The sequence below is a fragment of the Maniola jurtina genome, chromosome 18 (assembly GCF_905333055.1).
Source record: "Maniola jurtina chromosome 18, ilManJurt1.1, whole genome shotgun sequence".
NCBI classification, from domain to species: domain Eukaryota; kingdom Metazoa; phylum Arthropoda; class Insecta; order Lepidoptera; family Nymphalidae; genus Maniola; species Maniola jurtina.
This window is the reverse complement of record NC_060046.1, coordinates 647,377-670,927: the sequence shown is the minus strand read 5'-3', so window position 1 is coordinate 670,927 and position 23,551 is coordinate 647,377. Positions and strand designations below refer to the sequence as shown.

General features: G+C 42.6%; 1 protein-coding gene across 1 annotated transcript in view; it reads left to right on the top strand.

Annotated features, from left to right (window-relative positions):
- LOC123874578 (fibrillin-2-like) overlaps window positions 1–23,551 on the top strand; it is a 48,381-nt gene that overhangs the window by 14,074 nt on the left and 10,756 nt on the right. Inside the window, exons 10-43 of the mRNA XM_045920052.1 lie at window positions 74–263; window positions 641–778; window positions 1,307–1,423; window positions 2,155–2,371; window positions 3,240–3,450; window positions 3,950–4,054; window positions 4,419–4,678; window positions 5,398–5,581; window positions 6,866–6,973; window positions 7,658–7,827; window positions 8,268–8,400; window positions 8,848–9,009; window positions 9,513–9,835; window positions 10,031–10,181; window positions 10,634–10,786; window positions 11,050–11,230; window positions 11,598–11,790; window positions 12,783–12,956; window positions 13,624–13,790; window positions 14,000–14,139; window positions 14,500–14,616; window positions 14,968–15,114; window positions 15,402–15,518; window positions 15,792–15,895; window positions 16,521–16,782; window positions 17,226–17,550; window positions 18,026–18,259; window positions 18,907–19,076; window positions 19,408–19,609; window positions 20,147–20,266; window positions 20,464–20,621; window positions 20,745–21,085; window positions 21,460–21,679; window positions 21,917–22,090. Coding sequence (XP_045776008.1) covers window positions 74–263; window positions 641–778; window positions 1,307–1,423; window positions 2,155–2,371; window positions 3,240–3,450; window positions 3,950–4,054; window positions 4,419–4,678; window positions 5,398–5,581; window positions 6,866–6,973; window positions 7,658–7,827; window positions 8,268–8,400; window positions 8,848–9,009; window positions 9,513–9,835; window positions 10,031–10,181; window positions 10,634–10,786; window positions 11,050–11,230; window positions 11,598–11,790; window positions 12,783–12,956; window positions 13,624–13,790; window positions 14,000–14,139; window positions 14,500–14,616; window positions 14,968–15,114; window positions 15,402–15,518; window positions 15,792–15,895; window positions 16,521–16,782; window positions 17,226–17,550; window positions 18,026–18,259; window positions 18,907–19,076; window positions 19,408–19,609; window positions 20,147–20,266; window positions 20,464–20,621; window positions 20,745–21,085; window positions 21,460–21,679; window positions 21,917–22,090 — 6,168 coding nt within the window. The remainder of the gene's footprint in view (window positions 1–73; window positions 264–640; window positions 779–1,306; window positions 1,424–2,154; window positions 2,372–3,239; window positions 3,451–3,949; window positions 4,055–4,418; window positions 4,679–5,397; window positions 5,582–6,865; window positions 6,974–7,657; window positions 7,828–8,267; window positions 8,401–8,847; window positions 9,010–9,512; window positions 9,836–10,030; window positions 10,182–10,633; window positions 10,787–11,049; window positions 11,231–11,597; window positions 11,791–12,782; window positions 12,957–13,623; window positions 13,791–13,999; window positions 14,140–14,499; window positions 14,617–14,967; window positions 15,115–15,401; window positions 15,519–15,791; window positions 15,896–16,520; window positions 16,783–17,225; window positions 17,551–18,025; window positions 18,260–18,906; window positions 19,077–19,407; window positions 19,610–20,146; window positions 20,267–20,463; window positions 20,622–20,744; window positions 21,086–21,459; window positions 21,680–21,916; window positions 22,091–23,551) is intronic.

Sequence of the window (23,551 nt, the reverse complement as noted above, 5' to 3'; positions counted from 1 at the left end):
AATTTTTTGTTCTGCTATTGTGACGATGTCAAGATGTTTTTTTTTAGTTTCTATCTTCTAATTAACATTACAGCTGAATGGACTCATCTGTGTGGAGGTGGTATAATTCCACCAGACTGGAAACGGAACGATACTAGCGGCGGTGGCATCGGTGGCGATGGAGGTGGAGGAGGAAGAGAGCCAGCACACATTGCCAAAATTAACGAATGTATGCTGAGGAACGGCATCTGTGGACTTGGGAACTGCGTTGATAAGGATATTGGGTAAGGTTTAGTCATAAATATATGTGATTTCTCACCGATATCACTATAGGGGTAGATAGAAGTCAAAGGGGTAAGTGCAGCTAGGAAAACTCACTATTCATGAAATGACAATTTTGTCATTTCATGAATTTTGAACTTCCAACTGAGGTCGAGAATTTTATACAACTCCAGATGGTTTTATACTATAAGTTGCGAGTTAACTCCTTAAGATTCGTAAGGTTAAGTTCCTAATACCTTAACTAGCAAACTACTAAGACTTTCTCGGGAAATAAAAACCAATAGTTGAAGTGTTTTGATCGTTAACCCTGAAAAACTCAACGACTTAACTGAACGGTCAGAGAAATGAAAATGGATAAAAATGATATTTTTCTCGCCAGATATCAGTGTCAATGTTGGAATGGCGCAGAGCTGATAGAACAAGACGGCAACCCAACATGCATAGACATCGACGAGTGTGCGCTGCAGTACTGCAGGGGTGGCCAGTGTATTAACAACCCTGGCAGTTTCGAGTGTAGGTATGTACGCTCAAATTACCTATTTTTTGGTTCTGTACCTCAAAAGGAAAAACGGAATATTTATAGAATCATTTTTTGTCTGTCTGTCTGGCTGTTGTCCGCCTGTCCACCTGTTGTGTCTGTCAAGAAAACCTGTAGGGTACTTCCCGTTGACCAAGAAACTTAAAATTTGGCAGGTAGGTAGGTCTTATAGCACAAGTAAAGGAAAACATCCGAAAACCGTGAATTTGTGGTTACATCACAGAAAAAAAATTAAAATGTTTTACGAAAAAATTAAATCCCTAAATCAAAGATGGCGCAGACCGTCATTAACTTGCAGTGTTCTACATAAAATAATGGTACAGGACCCTTCGTATGCGGGGCCGACTCGCACTCGGTCGGGTTTTTATATCAGCCCTAAGTAACTTATCACTTCCATTAGCTGGTCTCCTTCGTCCGATACGTTGGTATAGCAACATAACTGTTATGTGTTTTATTCCTCTTTCCTTGTTGTCTTGGTAAATAAATGAACTGTGGTGTTTATTCCAGATGCCCGCCCGGCTTCGACCCCGTGGAGAACGGCCTACGATGCAGCGACACGAACGAGTGTGAAATGACCAATGGGGGCATGTGTCCCAATGGAGTCTGCACCAACATGGATGGCAGGTAATTTATGTAAAATACCACGACATCAAAAGAAAACCTGTCAGCAGGATAACTGTCTGGTGGAATTCCGTACTCATGCTAGTTGCTAAACATTTTGGTGATCATTATTTTTTAAACGAGTTTTCCAAAAACTGTCTAAGGTAGATCTCTATAGAGCGTACTTTGTCCTTGCTCAGAATTAAGCCAATGTTATAACAAGACAACGTTATGTCGGTAGTAAAAATCTGTCTCGTTTTAATTGTAACTTAACACTCTACGACCGCTCATCAACAGTCTGTATATGATATTTATATAGCTGTCCCTATCTGTCCTGATTCGTACATTCTAGGCACTAGCTCGGTACATTCGTGATAATCACCTTACGTCATCATCATCATCACCACCAGCCTGTGGACATCCACTGTTGGGCGAAGGCCTTCCCTAAAGCACACCTAGTCCTCAGCCTTCCTCATCCAGCTACAACTCGCCAGCCGCATTATATCGTCAGTCCATCGTGCTGGAGGGCGTCCTCTAGCAAAAGGGCGATAATCGCCTTTGCTCCAATTAAATTCATGTAATTGGCGGAATTTATGGTATTCTTGCTGCGCAAAGTCTGAGCAAAGTTAAAGTACGCTTTATAGATCTCAGCCTAAGAAACCTCACAATGATTTTTAAATACCTATTCAACTTACTATAATATCACTCTAGGGGTAAATCATTTTTTTCTCTAATGCCTTTATTCTTGATAACAGTTACGAGTGTTCATGCAACCCGGGCTACGAGCAGACAGAGACCGGCCACGCGTGCCGCGACGTGGACGAGTGTGCGGACAACCCGCGCGTGTGTCGCCGCGGACGCTGCCGCAACACGCCCGGGGGCTACGAGTGCGTGTGCGAGCCTGGCTTCGCGCGCATCCCGGCCGGCTACTGCGCTGATGTCGACGAGTGCGCCGATAAAAGCCTCTGTCAGGTAATGTTAGCCAAAATTGTCCCATTAAAGGTCGATTCACACCAACAATCGCACACGTGACACGTGCTAGTGACGCGCGTAAACCCCTAACACTGGGTTACGCATACGTCCACGCTTTATGCACGTGGTGTGCTATGTTTCATAAAGTTCCATACATTACAACGCAATGGTATGCGCTACGTCTACGCTTACGCAGCCTGTGTGAACGAGCTATAAAAGCAATGATACCTATGTAAAAACATTGCCAAGTCTCATCGTGATAAGTTGTGAGGTACGCCTTAGAACTCAATTGTACTTATAATTGTAGTATTGTACTCCTTATGAAGGTCAGAATTGTTAGATTTGTAAGATGATTTAGTGGTGATAATTAATTACACTTAATTAAACTTAAAACTAAAGCTACGAGGGTTCCAAACGCGCCCAGGTATGAGTCTGGGCTACCCAGCTAAATTTGTTCTGGGCCCACAACAAACTCAGCCGGGTTTTTGATGATCGGTAAATCAGTGACAAAATAAGGAAACTTTGACTTGAGATGTTTCGTAAACTATATTAGGTATAAACTTGTAATTTGGAGGAGAAAGCAGATTGAGGACTCTTGAAAATCGAAATTTCAGACTTCTACCTTTACAGCGAAGATATAATATGGGTTCAAAAATGCCATGAGTTGCTTCGAGTAAAAGATGGCATGGCTGTGCCCGTGTTGTTTTGAAAGGAAGTCACAGAATTTGGTGCTCAATGATCAGTAGGTAATGGGCATCAGACTGTTAAAATAGCCTGTGTCACATCTTTTATGTTAAGACTCTACCACCGGTTCGTAAAGCAGATTATTGTCATCGTCCTTTTTTTTCATAAAAGCCTTGTTTTGCAGGGTGGTCGCTGCGTTAACGGCGAAGGTTCTTTCCAATGCGTCTGCGAGGCTGGTTACCGTCCTACGCCAGACCGGAGCGCTTGTATCGACGTCGACGAGTGTTCAGAGCTCAAGATCTGCCGCAATGGAAAATGCCACAACACTCCGGGGTCCTTCCGATGTGAATGTCTCGCTGGGTTCACGCTTAGTAATGACGGAAGAACTTGTCTTGGTTAGTTGAAATGTTCAAACCATGTTCCCAGTTTAATAGTTTTATTTTAAAATGCAAATAGCGATCAAATGAGCAGGTGGGTCACCTGATGTTAAGTGATTACCGCCACCCATGAACATATTTTGCAGTACCCAGAGGAATCGCCAAAGCGTTGCTAGCCTTTCAGGAGTTGGTCCACCCTCTGAATAACCCCTGCATGAGGTTTTTTTAGTAAAGCAAGGAAATGACATTACAAAGTATCTTTGCATGAAAAGTTGTTTAGTAATATGAATATCACATTGGTACCGAGATAGCTTGCATCCTTTGCATCCTAGAGAGACGGTTAGAATAAAGAGTTCCCACGAGACTTAAAGAAAAACCTACACCCGCTCGGGTGAAGCCTCGGGCATCATATAGTTACCTATAAATACATCATCGCTTCCTTCTTCTTTACTTCTTTCCTTCCTTTTCAAGAAACAAAAATGTTTTTTAAAGAATTCAAGATTTTTTGTATTTGCAGACGAAGTTCAGGATTTGTGTTACGAAAAATTTGAAGAAGGGCAATGCACTGGGCCCGGCACCACGCCTGTTACCAAGTCTCAATGTTGCTGCAGTGCCAGCAAAGGTAAGTAACTCTTTAGAAAATGATGTTACAATAATCTCTACTCCACAAAATCCCACCATGAAATCTTGCCAGCATGACCGCAAATCAGGCGCTATAACTAAATTATATTAAAACCTCTCTGTCATTCCTAATAAAAAGCAATGATGAGTTCTAGGTTTGAGTGCGCTTTTCTAGAAGTTGCCTATTCACTCTTGTCTTAAAGGTACTTATGTTCCATTCCCATTGAAGTTCCACTCCATTCAAGGATATTCCGCATCTTAGCGGTTCATATCAGAAACGTTGAACAAAACCGTTTTGTATGAGTAGATTTGATGTCAGTCAATAAAAGTGTCAAATCTCAATAAGTTCCTTTGTTATTTTTCAGGTTTACATCTAGGCTGGGGAGTATCTTGCAAGCCCTGTCCCGCAAAAGGCAGCAAAGACTACGAGATCCTTTGCCCCGAAGGCGCAAGCAAAGATAATGGAGGCGCAGACATCAACGAATGTACCATGATCCCGGGTATATGCCCCCATGGTACTTGCGAGAACCTCGAGCCGGGGTACAAGTGTATTTGCGACCCTGGGTACCATCAAGACCATGATGGCATATGCAGGGATATCGATGAATGCGACATGCATCAGTCGGTAAGTTGCAATGGACCGTTTCGCCAACTGGGATAGAGTCGGTTTTGAGGGTTATTCCTTTTATTGTTTCGGGTTGATTATGCTGTGTAGGCCCTATTGGCCACTATAGCACACCAGAGCTCTAGGGTTCGAAGAAATAATTGGAGAGGTCATGGAGCAACGTCCTCCTAAAGGCGTCTCTTGTGAAGCTCGGACCACGTTGACGTTGGGTTGGGTGGACTGGTTAGCCCGTACGTCCCCGAGGCCGTGGCGTGAGTCCACGTCCGGGTGACCTAAGAAATCGGGGACCTCGTCTTCGCCGGCGAAGACGCTGTAGTAAGGTTGACTTTTTCTGTAGCCCTACAAGATAGGGAGCATTGTCGATAGTTCTCGATCTAAAGACGAAGCGTATAGCCGGAGCGCAAGAGTTTTTTTCCTTTTGAGCGAATAAACTATTACTATTAACTAGAGGCCACGGCCATGGCTTCGCTCGCTTGGATTTCGGTCTTTTCAAAATCCCGTAGGAACTCTTTGATTTTCCGGGATAAAAAGTAACCTATGTCCTTCCCCGGGATGTATCCTAAGTTAAACATTAAAATCGGTTCAGCGATTGGGCCGTGAAAACGTAGCAGACAGATAGACACGCACTTTCGCATTTATAATAATATTAAGTATGGATTTATTTATTTATGAGGTAGGTACGGAACGCTATATACGTGTTGACTGTTGTGGTGTTCCAGTACTGCACGGGCGGGCAGTGCCGCAACTCGATGGGCAGCTTCTCGTGCGTGTGCCCGCCCGGCACGCGCTACGAGCCGGACGAGCAGCTCTGCCGCGACATTGACGAATGCGAGGGTGAGCTAGTTTTCCTCGTCACGGATTATGACCGCGGGGACATCCCCCCCATGTTCCCCGTCGCCACAGGTTACCACTTTGTGTGTTACGTCACACCGACTCATACGCATTGGCTTTCTAACACGAGGCCAAGTGTCATGTGATCCCATTTCTGATGATGATCTTGGAAATTTTTCACTTGGTTCACCTAGTTTTTACTTAAAAAATGATTATTTTCAATAATTAAATAGTTCTTTTTAATTTTTGATAGGTACAGTACTACAGGCATAATTATTAACGTACCAGAAGTGAAATTCTATAAAAATATAAGTACATTGACAAATACCACCCTTATAAATCTTAATACATTGGCTGAGATATTTTCGCGCTATTCAAAAAAAAGATTTCTGCGCAGGTACATCAGTGTAACTTATAAAAGTGATAGTACTGTTACTTTCGATGCCTTTAATTTCTCTTTAGTGAAGATAATTTTGTTGAAACAAGTGAAAGATTTCATTATAAATGTGTTTTTGTCTCAATAAGTCTTCAAGTTTGTTAAAAAATAATAATTTTAGTAACCAATAATTACCACGTCTATGATAATGTAATAAATTTAATGAATGTATTGAATGAAATCAGCTCGTAAATCTCGAAAGGAACTGAATCTTAATAAAATGCTTAACTCATGATAATAATTGTCACACAATCAAATCATTGCACTGCTTGGCAATTTCATTACATGAATAATTTAATAGTAACTAAGTATCTAATCTTTATTAAATTCTAACTTACTTCAAAAAACATTTAAAATTACTGTCTTTAAATTGAAATATTGCACAGCCAGAATATTATACTTAGATTAAAAAAAAAGTTAAAAGTTTGCTATCTGTATTACACTAGCTCCTATCGCATTCAAGAATATTTTGAAATTACCCATAATTATTATAATTTTCTACAAAGTTACCTTATGTATTTTAAACCTACCGATTTCAATTTGGTTGGTATTATAGTGACTACCCATATTATCTTCTAAACCAAAGCAAAATTACTTATTTAAATTCTCTTTAGCCTAGATAAATGATATCAGCAGTACTCGGCAGGAAAGATTAGGTATAAATAAAAATTTAGAAAGAGATTTCGGATTCATAGAGCATCATCTCTGTCACTCATACCTACAAGTATGTGACATTTTATTGGTATCAAAGATAGAGTAGGTAAACATGGAATAAACGAAACCGTTATATCTTTCAAAAGTTGAATATGTAATCTTTTCTGCCGATGCCTGTTAGTCTTATTTTTTTCCTATTATCCCTAATATTAAGTTTTTAAGTGTAGAAATCCTGTTATACACCATTAGTAACATTTTGTCCACAGAACAATCGAACCCTTGCGACAATGGCCGCTGCATCAACACGCACGGCAGTTACGAATGCGAATGCGAACATGGTTTTGTGTTGGACACTACTGGACAGCATTGTCTTGGTATGTTATTCATTATTCTATTTATTATTTTATTTAAATCAGGTGCTTTAATGAAGGAAAACATCGTGAGGAAACTTGAATGCCTGAGAGTTCTCCATAATGTTCTCAAATGCGTATGAAGTCTGCCAATCAGCAGTTGGCCAGCGCGGTAGACTGGCCTAAGCTCTTGTCATTCTGAGAGTAGTAGAGCGGTGCTTAGTAGTGGGCCGGCGATGACCCACTATCAGATCATGATGATGATGATTATTCCAATCCAAATCAGTGGTTTATCCAATTAAATAAAAGGCTATGGGAACCATAAGGTGACTACTCAAAAGCCGTTCAAATTATGATTTTAATAAAATTAGAAAAGTAATAAAATTTTGCTTAGTCACCAAATCACTATTACATTGTTTTAGTGGCTTGCTTATTTGGCTGTAGATTATAAAGTCCTGGTCCAGGTAGATACAAACAAAAGGGATTTTCAGCAGAAGCCCGGATTTAAGAAATCAAGTCTGCCTTAAACCCTTTAGCCCTTAGCTTGGACTCTCTCCGGCCTTATTGGACTATGAGAGAAAGGGAATAGGGAGTGTGTTCATTTGCACACTACATAAAATATGTCCTGCGTGGTTAGCTAGCCATTGAAATTTACTGCTGTTGCCGAAAAGCAGGAGAATATTGTTGTTAATTACTGAAATTTTGTAGATAACCGACGAGGGTCGTGTTGGCGAAGAGTGGTAGACGGCCAGTGCGAAGCGGCGGCGCCAAAGCCTCTGCTCAGGCAAGAGTGCTGCTGCAGTGTTGGTTTGGCGTGGGGCTCCCCGTGCGAACCCTGCGAACCTGATGACTGCCCTTGCCCTAAGGGATTCGCAAAGGTTTGTGAAAATTTGAAATTATTTACATTTAGGCTGGTGGTCTAAAAATCAAGAAGCAAGCTCCAATTCGAACAAGGGATTCATTGACAAATATTTAGTTTAGGCTTATTCAAAAATACATCTAGGTTCCTCCTTGAAAACGGAAACCGAAATCATGTTCCGTGAACAAATAAAACTTGTCGTTGACATAGCCTACCAAACCTTTAGAGCCTCGATAGCTCAACGGTTGAGGAGCGCACTGAATTCCAAAAGGTCGGCGGTTCAAACACCACCCGTTGCACTATTGTCGTACCTTATCCTGGGAGTATTAGTCATGATTAGCGTGGCTAATATCCTTTAAAACAAAGATAACAAGAAACCGGGTGAACTGTGCTCCTTTTGGATATCTTATTGAAGTTAAGTTAACATTGCCTATTTATCATTTTACTAATTGTTTGTAGCTGGATGGAGCAACATGTCGTGACATAGACGAGTGCATGTTGGATCCAGAGCTCTGTATCGGAGGCCAGTGCGTCAACACAGACGGGTCTTATCGCTGCGAATGTCCACCGGGGTTAACTCTTGATGCATCTGGTAAGAACACATTTTAAAACCCCTCTGCTAGCTATAAATCAATGAATGAACTTTTAGTGAAGACCATAACACAAAAATATAGTAGCAAATAGAATTAATAGAGCAAGTTCCTGGATAAAGGTACTGTTTGGCGGTATTATGACTGCATGACAATCTCTTCCAAAAACCTTCTTCAACCAACAAACAAATAAAAGAACGTCATAGCTACAGATACAAGGAATCTAGTATTATCAAATCCAGGATAAAAATAAATAAAGGCGCAGTAGGTTGAGCTTATCCACATTCACGCAAGCAGCAAAACATACGTAAAATCATCATCTGATGTGCCCTAAGTTTGATTTTAGATTGCGTAAGTACGTTGTGTAGAAACTGAACAAAATATAAAGCAGGCCACAATCAACAGTTCTATAATAAAATTGTTGAGTCAACATTTTTCTTTTTTCCCAGGTAACCGCTGTGTAGACACTCGTCGCGAGTATTGCTACACGGACTACGTGGGAGGTCGTTGCTCGAATCCTCTGCAAGTGGTTGTTTACAAGGCCATCTGCTGCTGCTCCTCGCTCGGCAAGGCGTGGGGCGACAGCCGCTGTGAACCCTGCCCTAAGAAAGGTCTGTAAACTCTTCTAGGCAAGCCCGCTCCAACCTAGACTTCATCGAGCAGGATTGTCATCAAGTGCAAGCCTATTACGCAATAGAAAAATTATTGCTCAAGAACTTTGGCGAACACCAAAGTGATTTTCTGGAAACAAAAGTTGGCCATTACCAATATACCAAAATTTTGCCCCAATCACGCACACAGAAAGTTTGCATCATAGCATACGAGTAAAATTTTATCTTTATCACTATACCAAAATTTCGTCAAAGCGTCAATTATAGAAATTACAGTCCTTCCAAATGCAATATACTGCATTCTTGCACTATAAGTACGCAACAATTTTAACAAGGAAATCTAATTTATTTTGACCAATAAAACGTTTCCGATGGCTACAATCAATATAAACTTTCATATTTAGTAGAATTACCTTGCGAAACCGTAGTAGTCTTGATTCATCATACGCACCATAAGTTTGGCTTTAACATAAATATAATTTTCGTTTTTTTTTTGTCACCAGGAACGGATTCCTACCGGGATCTCTGCATTTCTGACGGCGAGTACCCTTCAACGATCTGGGACCGGCCTGGACCGGGTGGCCCCAACAGAACAGACATCTGGAGCCACACAGGCGGCGGGGATGGCACGGGGGATGGATGGGACATTGATGGTGGGAACTGGGGGAACGGGACTGACAGCTGGGGGCCTGGCGGCGGCACGGGGGTCATACCGGGACAGATGGATGTTAATGAGTGCGCAGCCTTCCCTGGTCTCTGCGGACATGGACGGTGTAGGAACATGCTTGGGGCGTTTACCTGCGATTGCTTCCCTGGGTATGAAAAGGTAAGTGGTTTAAATTCCTGTTGAGAACTTTTATTGGTTTTAAACATATCTTTTCAACGCCGGTAAAGGGTTATTCTAGCACCTTGGCACCCCAATAAGGAGGTTTTGCGAACTTTTGGCCCTATTTCTTAGTTCATTGGTCTCCATTGTGAAGGTTTGCGTTGCATCTGACACCTTCTTATTAATTTTTTTTAGGATTCCAAGAACCACACCTGCGTGGACGTGAACGAATGCGAAATAGTTGACGACGTGTGCGGGTCGGGCGAGTGTCGCAACACGGAGGGCAGTTTCACCTGCCACTGCCACCCGGGGTACATCACGGATGAACTGTCTAAAGTGTGTGTTGGTAAGTTCATCATGAGCTCACAAAATGCTGACAAAAATTACTTCATCCCATTTTGTGTGGAAACAGTGCACATTTAACGTAGTATCGCTATACACAAAGAGAGAGGGGAAGTTTAGAGCATGAAAATTGGTTTAAATGTTCGCTATCTTAGTTTCTTGCTCGGTAAAACAGGAATTTTAAAACACGGGTAAACGAACTTAATTGTTGTCGTTTCAACCGATAGACATGCCTTGAGGGACGAAAGCCTTATTAAAAAATCTCTACAGAACACGGTTTTGTGGCGTTTGCATCCAGCGGCTTCCAACTACTCGCTTGAGATCGTCCATCTACTATTCCGCTTATCCAGTTTTACGATCTGTTTCTGTTTTCGCGATTACCTGATGAACGTAAGAAAACCAATCATGCTTTAGATATCTTTTTGATACTTAGTAATGCTAATATTTTGTGTACAGATGTCAACGAGTGTCTTGAGAATCGCGCACTATGTCGTGGCGGACGTTGCGTGAACACACCAGGCTCCTTCCGTTGTGAGTGTGCGCCTGGCATGGAGTTAGCACCAGATCGTCTTTCCTGTAAGGACATCGACGAATGTTCCATCACTTCAGGTGAGTCTAAGCGTTTATTGTTTTATTACAATTACAACAATTTAACTATCATGGTTTTAAGTCAAATGGAAAAATTAAGTTAAGTACCTACTTAATTTTAATCGACTTCTCAAACCGCCGCTGTTCAGTGAATACTGTACATTTGTCATGTCAATACGACAGTTTGCGCGAAAATATCGAAATATACCAACTATTATATTTACTAAGTAGGGGATATAAGGTTCAAGTTAGATCCCTGTTTTTTTAACATTAACTTGTTTTAGGTATCTGCAGCAACGGTGCGTGCGAGAACCAAATGGGCACATACCAGTGCGTATGTGACGAGGGTTACGCGCAGTCTACGGTCAAGTCCCACTGCGACGACATCGACGAGTGCACGGAGGACCCAACTCGCTGCCAACACGACTGTGTCAACTCTCCTGGCTCCTACCATTGTACTTGCAGGTGCGAATTTTACTTGTCAATAGGGTAACTTTTCATTCAGTCTCCTCGCAGAATGAAAAAGTTTTGGCGATAGTCCACCACGCTGGCCGAGTGTGGATTGGACGGTGTGAATGACAAAGAGTAAAGACTTCACACACATTAATAGTAACAGAACATTATGGATATCTCCCAGGCATGCAGGTTTCCTCACGATGGTTTTCTCCACCGCTAAGCAAGTGATATATTTTAATAGTTTAAAATGCACATATTATCTCTGAAAAGTTATGCTTCAAACAGTTGGAGGCCGATATTTTTACCACTAGGCAGTACCGCTTCAAGTATTCAATAGTTAAACTACTAATTAACTTAATTAAGTTCCTTCCTCCAGGGACGGCTGGCATCTTCGTGCAGACGGGCGAACATGTCGTGACATAGATGAATGCAGCGGTGGAGCGAGGATCTGTGGCGGTGGGGTATGCAGGAATACTCCTGGGTCATACATCTGCACCTGCGGGGAGGGCCTGCTGCCATCGCCTGATGATACCAAACCCACCTGCTTGGATATCGACGAGTGTTCTGATGTAAGTATCTATCCTCAAATCACACTTCATCACATCACACTATCACACTAATCATACTAATCACATCACACTATCACACTAATATTATGAGCGCGAAAGTTTGTGCGTATGGTTGTTACTCTTTCACGCCAAAAGTAATGCACGCATTTGGCTGTGCATTAACACATAGGCTACTTTTATCCTGGAAAATAAATGGTTTCCCACGGGATTTTTAAAAACCTATATCCACGCGAACGAAGTCGCGGACATCAGCTCGCTGGTCAAAGTGGCGGACTGAAATCTGTAAGGTCGGTGGTTCAAAACCTACCCGTTGCACTATTATCGTGCTTACTCCTAGCACAAGATTTAGGCTTAGTTGGAAAGAAAAGGGAATATTAGCATATTCTTCAAAAAGAAAAAATATAAGAGTTCAGTTACAATCAGCTGGATTCGGTTGTATGTAATATCTATGAAATAAATTGAAATGATAGGGTTGAATATATTGCTATCCCTTTCATATTGCTCCCTGCAGAAAAGGATGCATGCGTGTGATTTCGTAAGTAAAAGTAGAGCTTATAATTTATGGGTCTAACTTCTTGTAAAAGATCACAAAACACCGAAACTAGTTACACATACATATACATCATAAATCATAAACCATTTACATTGCCAGAAAACATGTAACAAACAGGTTAAACAATTTTAAAGGTAATTCGTATCAATGTAATCGACCATTTCTGGCATCTTATATTATACATTTCACACACACTTTATATAGGTAGTTATCTAAGTATAATGTGCTAAATTATTTATTGATCCCAAAAAACATTGCCAAAACTTAAACATAAATTGTTGCATAGAGTAGTAATTATCTCTAGACGTTTCGCTTGATACTTCAAGTTTTTTCAAAGCGTGAAGCTGTTGCCAGGAGTAGATTTCGGATTCTGCTTCACTCCGGAACTTTTGCTTTAATTTATTTGAGGGTATGTCATAAAATTCCGCTTCTCATCTAGATACCAGATCTGTGCGGTGCTGGGGAATGCCGCAACACCATCGGCAGCTTTGTCTGCCGCTGTCCCGACGGCTACAGCGTGAAGCCGGAGCAAGGTCCTGCCTGTACTGATGACGATGAGTGCGAGCTGGGCACGTGTGACTGTCACCCCTCTGCCGACTGCATCAACTTGCCAGTAAGTGTTAATTCATTGGTCTTACTTAAGAAGTAAGAAATAGGTAGATTTGTGTGCTGCGCTCCATTTCCTTTTTTCAAAATAGAACATGCACTATATACGCATGAATGAGCATATCCTCGAGTACCCGATCATGACTTGTTCATTGAGATGCTAGAATGAAACCCGCAAGGGTGGGTAAAGACAGGGTGTATGGTAAAAGCTTTGATGGCTATTTTTTGACTGAAAAGATCAGCCTCCCTTAGGGCAAGTTAAAATATAAGGCGTCCAATAGGTTGCCTTGGAGAGCAGCTTTTCTTCACACTTCCACTTCCCTTTGACCTCACGAAGGGATATAGGATTTAATGAAGGCGGTGCGGTGGGTTAGGTTTAGCATAACTGCAGGAAGTTTTACCACTAATCTCGATAGGCAGTTTGAATTCAAGAAGGAAGTGAGAAAAATTTTATTTGTGAAATTGGACAACTTCTTTTCGAGATTTATTTCTTCTGTTTTGCAATGTGCATAAGAGTTTTTACGTTGACCTACACAGTTCCAGAAAGAAAGTAAATGTTATAAGAAAGACAGTGCCATAATATATAACTAACTATTCATTTAATTTTCCCCTTTACTTTTAACTTAAACTATTTAGTTTCCCAGATGTAATCTGATCAAGGTCAACTTCCTCAGGGTTCCTTCCAATGCCGCTGCCGTGACGGCTGGAGGGGCGACGGCACGGAGTGTGAGGACGTGGACGAGTGCCTCACCAACAACGGAGGATGCCACCCGAGGGCCAACTGCACCAATACCGACGGATCATTTATGTGCTTGTGCGACACTGGGTACAAGGGAGATGGGTAAGTGAAGTGTGGACAGTCTAGGACAACTAGGGTCTCCTTTGTTACGTCTGTGACTCTACCACTGGTTTGGAATACAGAGTCTACTGAGAAGAGCCAGCAAGAAACTCGGCAATTATTCTTTTCAAATCATAATAAGTCACAATATGTAACAATGTAACTGCACCATCTTCTGGGCAACTGAAAGCTCAGCCTGTTGATCTTTTCAGGTATTCCTGTGTGGACATCGACGAGTGTGCCAACGACCCAACGTTATGTGAGAACGGACACTGCACCAACATGCCCGGTGGATATGAATGCGACTGTGACGTTGGATTCACTAAATCTGATGATGGGAAATCTTGTCCTGGTAAGTTTTATGAACGGAATCTGTTATTCAGCCGGGTTCATCTTGGAACCCAGTTTCTTGCGTCATCATGGTAATCTACTTATCGTTGGCCCACTACTGAGCACGGGTCTCTTCTCAGAATTAAAAGGGGCCATAGTCTGACACGCTGCTTATTGCGGATTGACAGATTTCGTACACCTTTGAGAACATTACGGAGATCTCTGCAGGTTTCGTCAAAAGTTTTAATCGAATTTTTCTCTGTGATTCTATTGAATTTTCCGCTCCTTGAATAACCCCACGTTGTAACCTAGTGTAGTTCCAAAATTCACCCTTTATTTAGTTTGGTGTGAACTAGAAAAATTTTATTTTATTTGTTCACAGATATGGACGAGTGTGCAACGTTCGACAACGTCTGCGTGTTCGGTCGATGCGAAAACACCTACGGCATGTTCAAGTGTATTTGCGACAAAGGCTACCAGTCTGACAGCATCGATGATCGTGAGTAGAGAATTTTGTTCACTTATCAAAATTTTTATATTTTACATTCAGTATTCTTTCTAAACCTCAGAGTATGCTTATTCGTAATATAATTTAATAAAGTAGCTCCGTAAAAGAATCGTTGTGACCGATATAATATCTGAACTACACTAATAGGTGGGGCGTCCCGAGGTACTTGAATGGTAATATCACACGGAACAGCGCAGCGTTTTCGTCATGGACGGACGATCTTCTCTGAAACCGCTGAACACAAGCGGCACTAAAGATTGTTCTGTGGAGATCCCTGCAAACGACCTATCCAGCTGTTGATATCTATCGTTGAACGATGATGTAATGTGTGATTTGTTTCAGTGATGCCGGGCTTTAATTGCACGGACGTGGACGAGTGCAAGTCGCCGCAGTCGTGCCAGTACGGGCAGTGCATCAACACACAGGGCTCCTACATTTGTCGCTGTCCGCCCAACTATGAGCTGGTATCTGATGGCACCGCATGTTACGGTAAGCTGCCAATCAATCAATTAATATTTAATCAAGTGTGATTAAATTACACCTTCCAGGTTAGCCCGTTTCCATCTTAGACTGCATCATCACTTGCCACCAGGTGAGATTGCAGTCAAGGGCTAACTTGTTTCTGAATAAAAAAATTGCTTAAAACACCATCAACGCTTGCCGTAGGATAATCATCGAGCGCGAATCAAGCATTGAAAAATGATGCAAAATTGTAGTAACTCAATAGAGTTAACCAAACCCAATTTTAAGCTTACCGTTGAAAAGTTTGTGTTCAGATTCCAGAAAGGCGCGCTGTTACGGCAAAGTTGACTTGCGCTCAGGAACTGAACAGTGCCACGACAGTGACCAGATATCTGAAGACGGCACAATGGCTGCCTGTTGCTGTTCTGTGGGTAAGTCCATTTTTATGAAAATTTTAAAAGCTTTCGATATTTACCTTGGTCCTTGAAGTTTTTTTTTTTTTTTTTTTTTTAAAGAATATTAGCCATGTTAATCATGACTAGTATTCCCCTTTCCCCTCCAACTAAGCGCAAAGCTGTATTAGGAGTGGGTACGACAATAGTGCAACGGGTGGGGTTTGAACCGCCGACCTTTCGGAATTCAGTCGGCTACTCAACCTGTTGAGCTATTGAGGTTATGACTATTGTATATTATTGTTTTTTTAGGTGCTGCGTGGGGTAATTATTGCGACCTGTGCCCGGAGCCTGGCTCTGAAGCTTACAGACAACTGTGTCCTGGTGGACCTGGTTACCAACCGGTTTTGGAACCCGTAAGTCAACCAACTTCTTTAAAAAGTATTTATTTAAACGCAGGTTGATTTAAAAATTTCTTTTAAGACAATACAAGCATTTTCGTTCTATCATCACACTAATATTATAAAGGAGAAAGTTTGTATGTGTGTGTGTGTATGTTTGTTACTCCTTCACGCAAAAACTACTGTACGGATTGGGCTGAAATTTAGAATGGACATAGATTATACCCTGGATTAGCACATAGGCTACTTTTTATCCCGTAAAATCAAAGAGTTCCCACGGGAATTTTAAAAACCTACATCCACGCGAACGAAGTCGCGGGTATCAGCTAGTGAAGCTATAAAAGTGATCACTTGGCATTGCTGCGAAAGCTAAAATAACACTGATTGTAACTTGCATACCTTGTTTTGGGCTGACTTTTAACTTAACAAGAGACGTTTTGCGCCTAAAAAAAAAACGAAAAATCAACGCTGAGTCAATAATATCCTTTAAACTTTGTGTCACACACCTGTTTTAATGACAACTAGAGCTAAAACTCAGTTATCACTTTGGTATCATATGCTATTTATTTGCTCCTTTTGTTTCTTGTCAAAGTTTCGCAAAGAAAATGTGTTTTAAGATGTTATTAATTTGTTATTTCAGCCATCATATGTGGTAACACTAGCAGACATCGACGAGTGCGCTCAACATCCAGAGCTTTGCGAAGATGGCACGTGCACGAACACTTTCGGCTCATTCGTGTGCACGTGCGGAGACGGACGGCAGCTGACGGCCGACGAGCAGCGCTGCGAGGACATCGACGAGTGCGCGCGGCCGGAAATATGTGGTCCCGGCGTGTGCAGGAACATGCCCGGCTCCTATGTGTGTCTGTGCCCTGAGGGATACGTGGCCATGCCTAATGGGAGTAAGTAAGATTTTGTATGTTTGTGACTAAAATGACCAAATCTACCCATTTCCCTCCTCATCAGAAAATATGACACCGATGGGGCAAGTATTATGTTCTGGAGATAAAATCGCGTACCGGTAAGGACAGTTTAAGACGACCTCTAGCCCGCTGGACCAACGGAAAAGTATTTAGAAGATAGATTGTTTCTTAGAAACCTTATGAGATGAGGCTGATCTAACGAAATCTCAGGGACAAATCTTGCAGAAAACTGCGAGTGGAATGGAAATTCTCTTCAGTGTTTTGTTCGCATAGATATGGCGCTCTCAATTTCCATACGGCATATATTCAAGTGGAATTCACAAGCATTTTTCTTCGGATGTGTCCCTGGCATGATAAAGAGCGTATATGTCGATTAAATTTTTCGTAGCCTTATTTTCTAATACAAGTCTCTTATTTTTCAGAGGAGTGCGTAGACGTTCGTCAAAGGCAATGTTACATGGACTGGGACCCAGACACGGGACGTTGTTCTGCAGCGGTGGGAGTCCCCCAAACTAAGTACCTTTGCTGCTGTTCAGTTGGTAAGGCCTGGGGCGCGCCTTGCGAAGCCTGCCCAGACAAAGGGTCCCAGGAACACATGGCGCTGTGTGGAGAGAAGCCGGGAGAGTATATAAACCCGATGACCAATGAGACGAAGCCGATTAACGAGTGTGACATCATGCCGCAGCTATGCAAGCCTGGTACTTGCCACGACACACCAACTGGGTTTCAGTGCGGTTGTGATCATGGGTATGTTTTGATGGATATTATAATATAAAGCCGAGTTGTTTGGAAATAAGGCTATATGATAATATTTTGTGAAGCAGAGCAGTTTTACCGACGTTTAGGGTCATGCCAAAAATGAACTGTCACGTATCACGCGTCACGAATGAACAATCTCATATATCTCACGTCTCGCTCATTCGTATTGCACTTTGCTATGTACAAGAGAGAGTAAATGTTTCGCATCTGTAGGGTTCCCACGACACCTAACGCACAAGCAAATTGTGGAACCAACCTTCGGCGGTGTTTCCACTTTCCAGTAGATTTCAACAATACGTTTTTCAAGAGGCGGATTAACAAGTTCTGGATAGGCTGGTAACGTATTAGCGGTTCCTCTGGTGCTGCAAATCATGGATGGCGATACTTAACATTAGATGACCCACCTGCTCGTTTGCTTGCTATTCTTATACATAAAAAAAAAAATTGGCGATTTATTTTCCAGTTACGAGCATGACAACACCTCTCACCTCTGCCGCGACATCGACGAATGCGCATCACGGCAAACCCCATGTCGTGGACTGGCGCAGTGCGTGAACCTCCCCGGAACGTATGAGTGCAAGTGTCCAGCTGGCTACCGACTCACTTCCGCGCTAGATGAGTGTGAAGACGTGGACGAGTGTGCCGACGAGAGGCTGTGCGAACATGGAGAGTGCAGGAATACTATTGGATCTTATCGGTGAGTGACATAAAACTTTTACAAACAATCATGACCAATATTCCCCTTTTCCCTCCAACTAAAAAGATTGTGCTAGGAGTAGATACGAAAATAGTACCTACAACGGGAGGGTTTGAGCCGCAGACTTCTCGGATTTCAGTCCACTTCTTTAAGCGGAGCAATTGATGCTTGTGGAGTAATTTTGCGTGAAAAGATTCATGGCAAGTTAGATAAAAGTACACAATATTAGGGTTTAGCGACTGTCAGCCCATTAATTCTAATATTATAAACGCAAAAGACGTGTGTCTCTGTGTCTGCCTGTCTGCTTGTCTGCCTGCTAATTATATTTAACGTTACTTAGGTACAGGAAGTTAGGTTGCAACCCGGGGTAGGATATAAGGCTACTTGTTACCCCAGTAAAACAAAGATTTACCACAGGATTTTTTCGTCCCGCAATTATTAAACAATTAACTAAAGTTAATCAGAAGCTCGATTATGGTAGAATGACAGCTACAATGTCACGATCGCAATCACCTCTGATTGGCTGACACTCGCTCACTATTGGCTACAATGCATTGTTGCAACAAGAATACCATAAATTCAGCTAATCACAATAATTTCTATTGTAATAATTAATATGTTATAGAGGTTATTTATTGTGGTTTTAGTTGCGAGTGTATGCCGGGCTACATGCTTCGAGACAACGTGTGTCGTGACGTGGACGAGTGCAACAGGCCGCGCCCGCTGTGCCGCAACGGCACGTGCGAGAACCTCCCCGGCACGTATGCGTGCCATTGCGACGAGGGTTTCAAGTCCGGCGCGAATAATGATTGTATTGGTTAGTTGGATATACATTGCTGGCCTTCTTTACAGATCCTCTCAGATAGTCAAAGTTTGCATCCGTATGTGACTGTATTACACGGGCATGACGTGCGGTTTCTTAAAAAAAAAAAGTATTCAATTAAACTTTACAATAATGTACCTACTTTTGAATCGTCAAAAGCATCTACCACTGGTTCGAAATGCCTTTCCTTGAAGAAACTCGGCGGTTGCTCCTTTCAAAGATTTGATATACAATATTATGCCATATATAAATTCCTTCCACATTCTACTAGGTCCTGGATATTTGGGCTCGGACGTATGTAGTGAGCATGTTTGTTGCCTTTCAGACATCAACGAGTGCCGCGAAGGAGGCATGGTGTGCCGCAACGGGCGCTGTCGCAACACGGCCGGCTCGTTCCGCTGCGAGTGCGCCCCGGGGTACACGCTCACGGGGGACGGACGAAACTGTCGCGACGTGGACGAGTGCACCGAGCTGCCGTCGCCTTGTGGACGAGATGGATCGCCTTCTTGCACCAATACTAATGGCGGGTAAGTTTTGCTTTAGTTTCTACAGTAATTCAAGAAATTGTAAGTTAGGGGGTAAGTGGTCTTAAAACAAGCAATTTTTTAAGAAAGGAAAAATATATTTTGACCCAAGCTGTTACAAGATGTAAAATTTCGTCGCTTACTTTGTACTTCGTAAGCATAGAGTAAGTCATGTACTGCAGTGGTGTGTCTGAATAACGAGAAGCATATATTGGCTCCCCAGCAACACTGCGAAGTCGTCCCTGACCAAGGTGCTTGGAAAGAACTCAGCTGGCCGGAGTGATCTGGCAGGGAGCCGCAACAGGGATCTCACGTACAATGGAGGACTACGTCTAAGTACGGAATACCCAGGAAGAAAGCTCATGCTAATTAAATTGCTGAAAAAACTAAAACAAATTCCTGAAAGGCCGGCAACGCATTGGCGGGTTCCTCTGGTACTGCAATGTTTTTGGGCGGCGGCAATCTTGATCACTTAACATTAGGTGACCCGCCTGCTCGCTTGCTCGCTATTTTTATTAAGAAAGACAATTTTGCCACCAGGTATGAATGCTCGTGTGGCATCGGCTGGCGGTTGATGGGCAAGCGCTGCGTGGATCGGGACGAGTGCAGGGAGCAGCAGTACGTCTGCGCTGGTGGGGAGTGCCACAACTTTAATGGAGGGTGAGTTTGTCTTTACAGCAAGCTACCATCTTTCTTTTTCTAATTTAATATGGGTACCTTCAAGTCAAGGTAGGCGTAGGCGTAGGCGTCTTCTAAGCGTACTCCACCTTAGTTGCATCATCATTAGCCAGCAGGTCTGATGTCAGCCAAGCGCTAGTCTATAAAATAATAATAATAATAATTCATTACTGTTTTAGCTATCGCTGCGATTGTCCCCCTGGTTGGCGATTCGACAAGGCAGCTGCAGTGTGCGTGGACGAGCGGAAAGAACTATGTTATGACGAGTGGAACGCTGGGAGATGTCACAAGGCACGACCTTTGCAGCTGGGAAGACCTGAGTGCTGCTGTTCTGAAGGTAAGAACCGATTTTTTTTTTAAGGCGATTTCAATCTAGGTGTATTCATTTTACTCAATAAGTATGCCTTATGGAATAAGCATGGCAAAATAAATTATTTTGAAACCCATCTTAAATTTACAGGACAGGCCTGGGGAAGATATTGTGAACGATGCCCCCCACCCGACTCTCCAGAGTTCCTCCGCATCTGTCAAGGAGGGATGGGCCGACCGAACCTCACCCAAGATCTCGACGAATGTAAAGTCCGCCCTGACGTGTGCAAGGGAGGCCACTGCATCAACACCGACGGGTCGTTCCGCTGTGACTGTGCCCCGGGATACATACTGGATGAGACGGGCTTGGCGTGCGTGGATGCGGATGAGTGTGCTACGGACCCCAGGATATGTGGCAATGGGACATGTACTAATACCCCCGGTGGATACGAGTGTAGATGTAATTATGGCTTCACGCAGGGGACTGAACAGGTTTGTACAAAATACTTATAGAGTGATAACTTACAATGGTTTGGTAACCCAAAAAAGTGTGTCAAGTATGTAAATTATAGACTCACATCGCCCACTTTCTACATTCTCTAATCAAAATTTAATTCTACAAGCGACGTTATACTACTTTGGCTGTGTCGTACCTTGCCAGAAACCTCTCGTGCCAATTATAATTCATTTTATAATGACAACCTTTTAGAAAACACTCACTTACTGGTCGCGACCAAACAGAAATCCTGTAGGTCTTTTTCCTTTCAAAGTTGACATTGAATATAATCAATGGATCGTTTACTGCCAAAAATCACCTACAAGATACCCGTATTGTACATTTAACACCAATTAATTTGGTTGAACAGACGTGTGTGGACATAGACGAATGTGCGGAGGGTCGAGCGGCGTGCTCGTTCCGTTGCCACAACACTGCGGGCTCCTTCCGCTGTACCTGCCCCTTCGGGTACCGCCTCGCGCCCGACGGCGTCCACTGCCGCGACGTCGACGAGTGCGCCGCTGACCCAGCCGTGTGTCCGCATGCGTGCGAAAACGTTGTCGGCTCCTACATCTGCAAGTGTCCTGAAGGTAACCTTTGTTTATCAATGGATGGTGAAAATATAAGCAAAAAAACACGGAATTTAAGAAAATGGTTCGCCATGGTTATATGCCAGGCGATTGTAAACAATCTATTTGCAAATTTCTTGAAGCATATTCAAAAAATAAAGCAATGCTGTATTTTCTTACCTACTTTAGTAATGGAATGTAATACCAAGAACTGACCTGAAGAAAAAGATTCATCAGCTACCAATTTTGGTTCCGCAGGCTACAAAAGAACCTCAGCTCCCCACGATGCGCTCGATGCCTGCGAAGACATTGATGAATGTGCGGAACACTCCGACCGCTGCTCTCCCGGGGTCTGCATCAACACAGATGGTGGCTATACGTGTGACTGTGACGCGGGATATGAGCCCAGTGAGGACGGACAGTCTTGCATCGGTGAGTCTTTTTATATATTTGTACAAGCTTATGCCCACAACTTCATCCACGTGGATTTAGGTTTTTAAAATCCTGTGGCAACTCTTTTGATTCTTCGGGATAAATGTAGCCTATGTCATTCCAGGTCTTTAATCATATCCATGCAAAAAATCATGACTATCCGTTGCTCCGTTGCGACCGACAAATAAACAAACCGGAAAATAAACACATTTTTGCTTTTCTAATAATGTGGGTAGTGATATATTTCAATAATATATTCTATTCTAGGTGTCCTTATAATTTCCCCAAATCTCATGTTATTGGATTATTGGCATGCCATGGGATTAAAAGAAGCCTAAGTCTACCGTTTAATTGAGAAGATTCCAGAGGTAGTTTGTAACGACCCTACATTTTACACCAAAGTGTTACCAAAATAATATTAAAAAAAAAAAAAAAAAAAAAAAAAAAAAAATTGTTAAAATTTTTACTTCAATTTTATCAAAATCAGGTCCGTGAATACTTGTAGAGATGTACTTACACATACAAACATAAAATTAATTTTTGAATTTTCGAAAAGAGGCAAACACCGTTTCGCACGTCGGTGATGCAGAGACGCGATCGACCGCGGCCGAATTGCGTTGGCGAGCGATGTGTGCGCGGGCGTCGTAACGCCCGGAGCAGAGTCGAAATCAGAACGTGAACCCGCACAGCGGGACCGCGTGCATTTGCGTCGGCGGGCGGTGCCTGCGCGGACGTCGTAATGCGCGGAGATAATTAGTTTGTTTAAATTCTGTACTGGGGCGATACATAAAGTTTATATTAAAGAATACTGAGTTGAGACTCGGACCAAGTTGGTGTTTGGAGAGAAACATTCTAAGCAAACACTCGAATAGAAGGGACCACTTTAATTACACAGATATATTTGTTATATAGGGGCGATACCTCCTAAGGTCTAAAAGCGATTTATGTTTGAACTGTTGACGACGTGGCTGCTCAGGCGGGGAGAACCGCGTGTCCTCCGGATGTTCGGTGATCTTTGCTTGAGATGGCTTTCGGTGATATTAACTAACTATCTGACATATGACAGAGCGCGTTGGAAGAAACTTATGCGAGGGAGAACCCTGGTGCCTTTGATGCTTTGTCAATCCTAACTAAGGAGAGCCCTAGTGTCTTAGGCGCTTTGTGAATCCTTTGCTGAGATGATTCTAATGAGCTTTAATAACAGACTGACCACAGAGGGCAGGTAATGCTGCTGTTCTGTTTGTATTCTGACATTTGTTGGAATACTTAACCGCCTTGTGGTGGTTACCCAATATTAATAACATACCCATACAAAATTACGCTAATGCATATATACTGAAGGTTGGGTTAAGGCCTGTGGATATTCCCGCAGTGAGTCTGACCCGTCCTTGAAACCTATTACAGGTCTGTAGTGGGAGGGCACCACTATAAAAATGCTATTTCAGCTTCGGCTGCAACGTG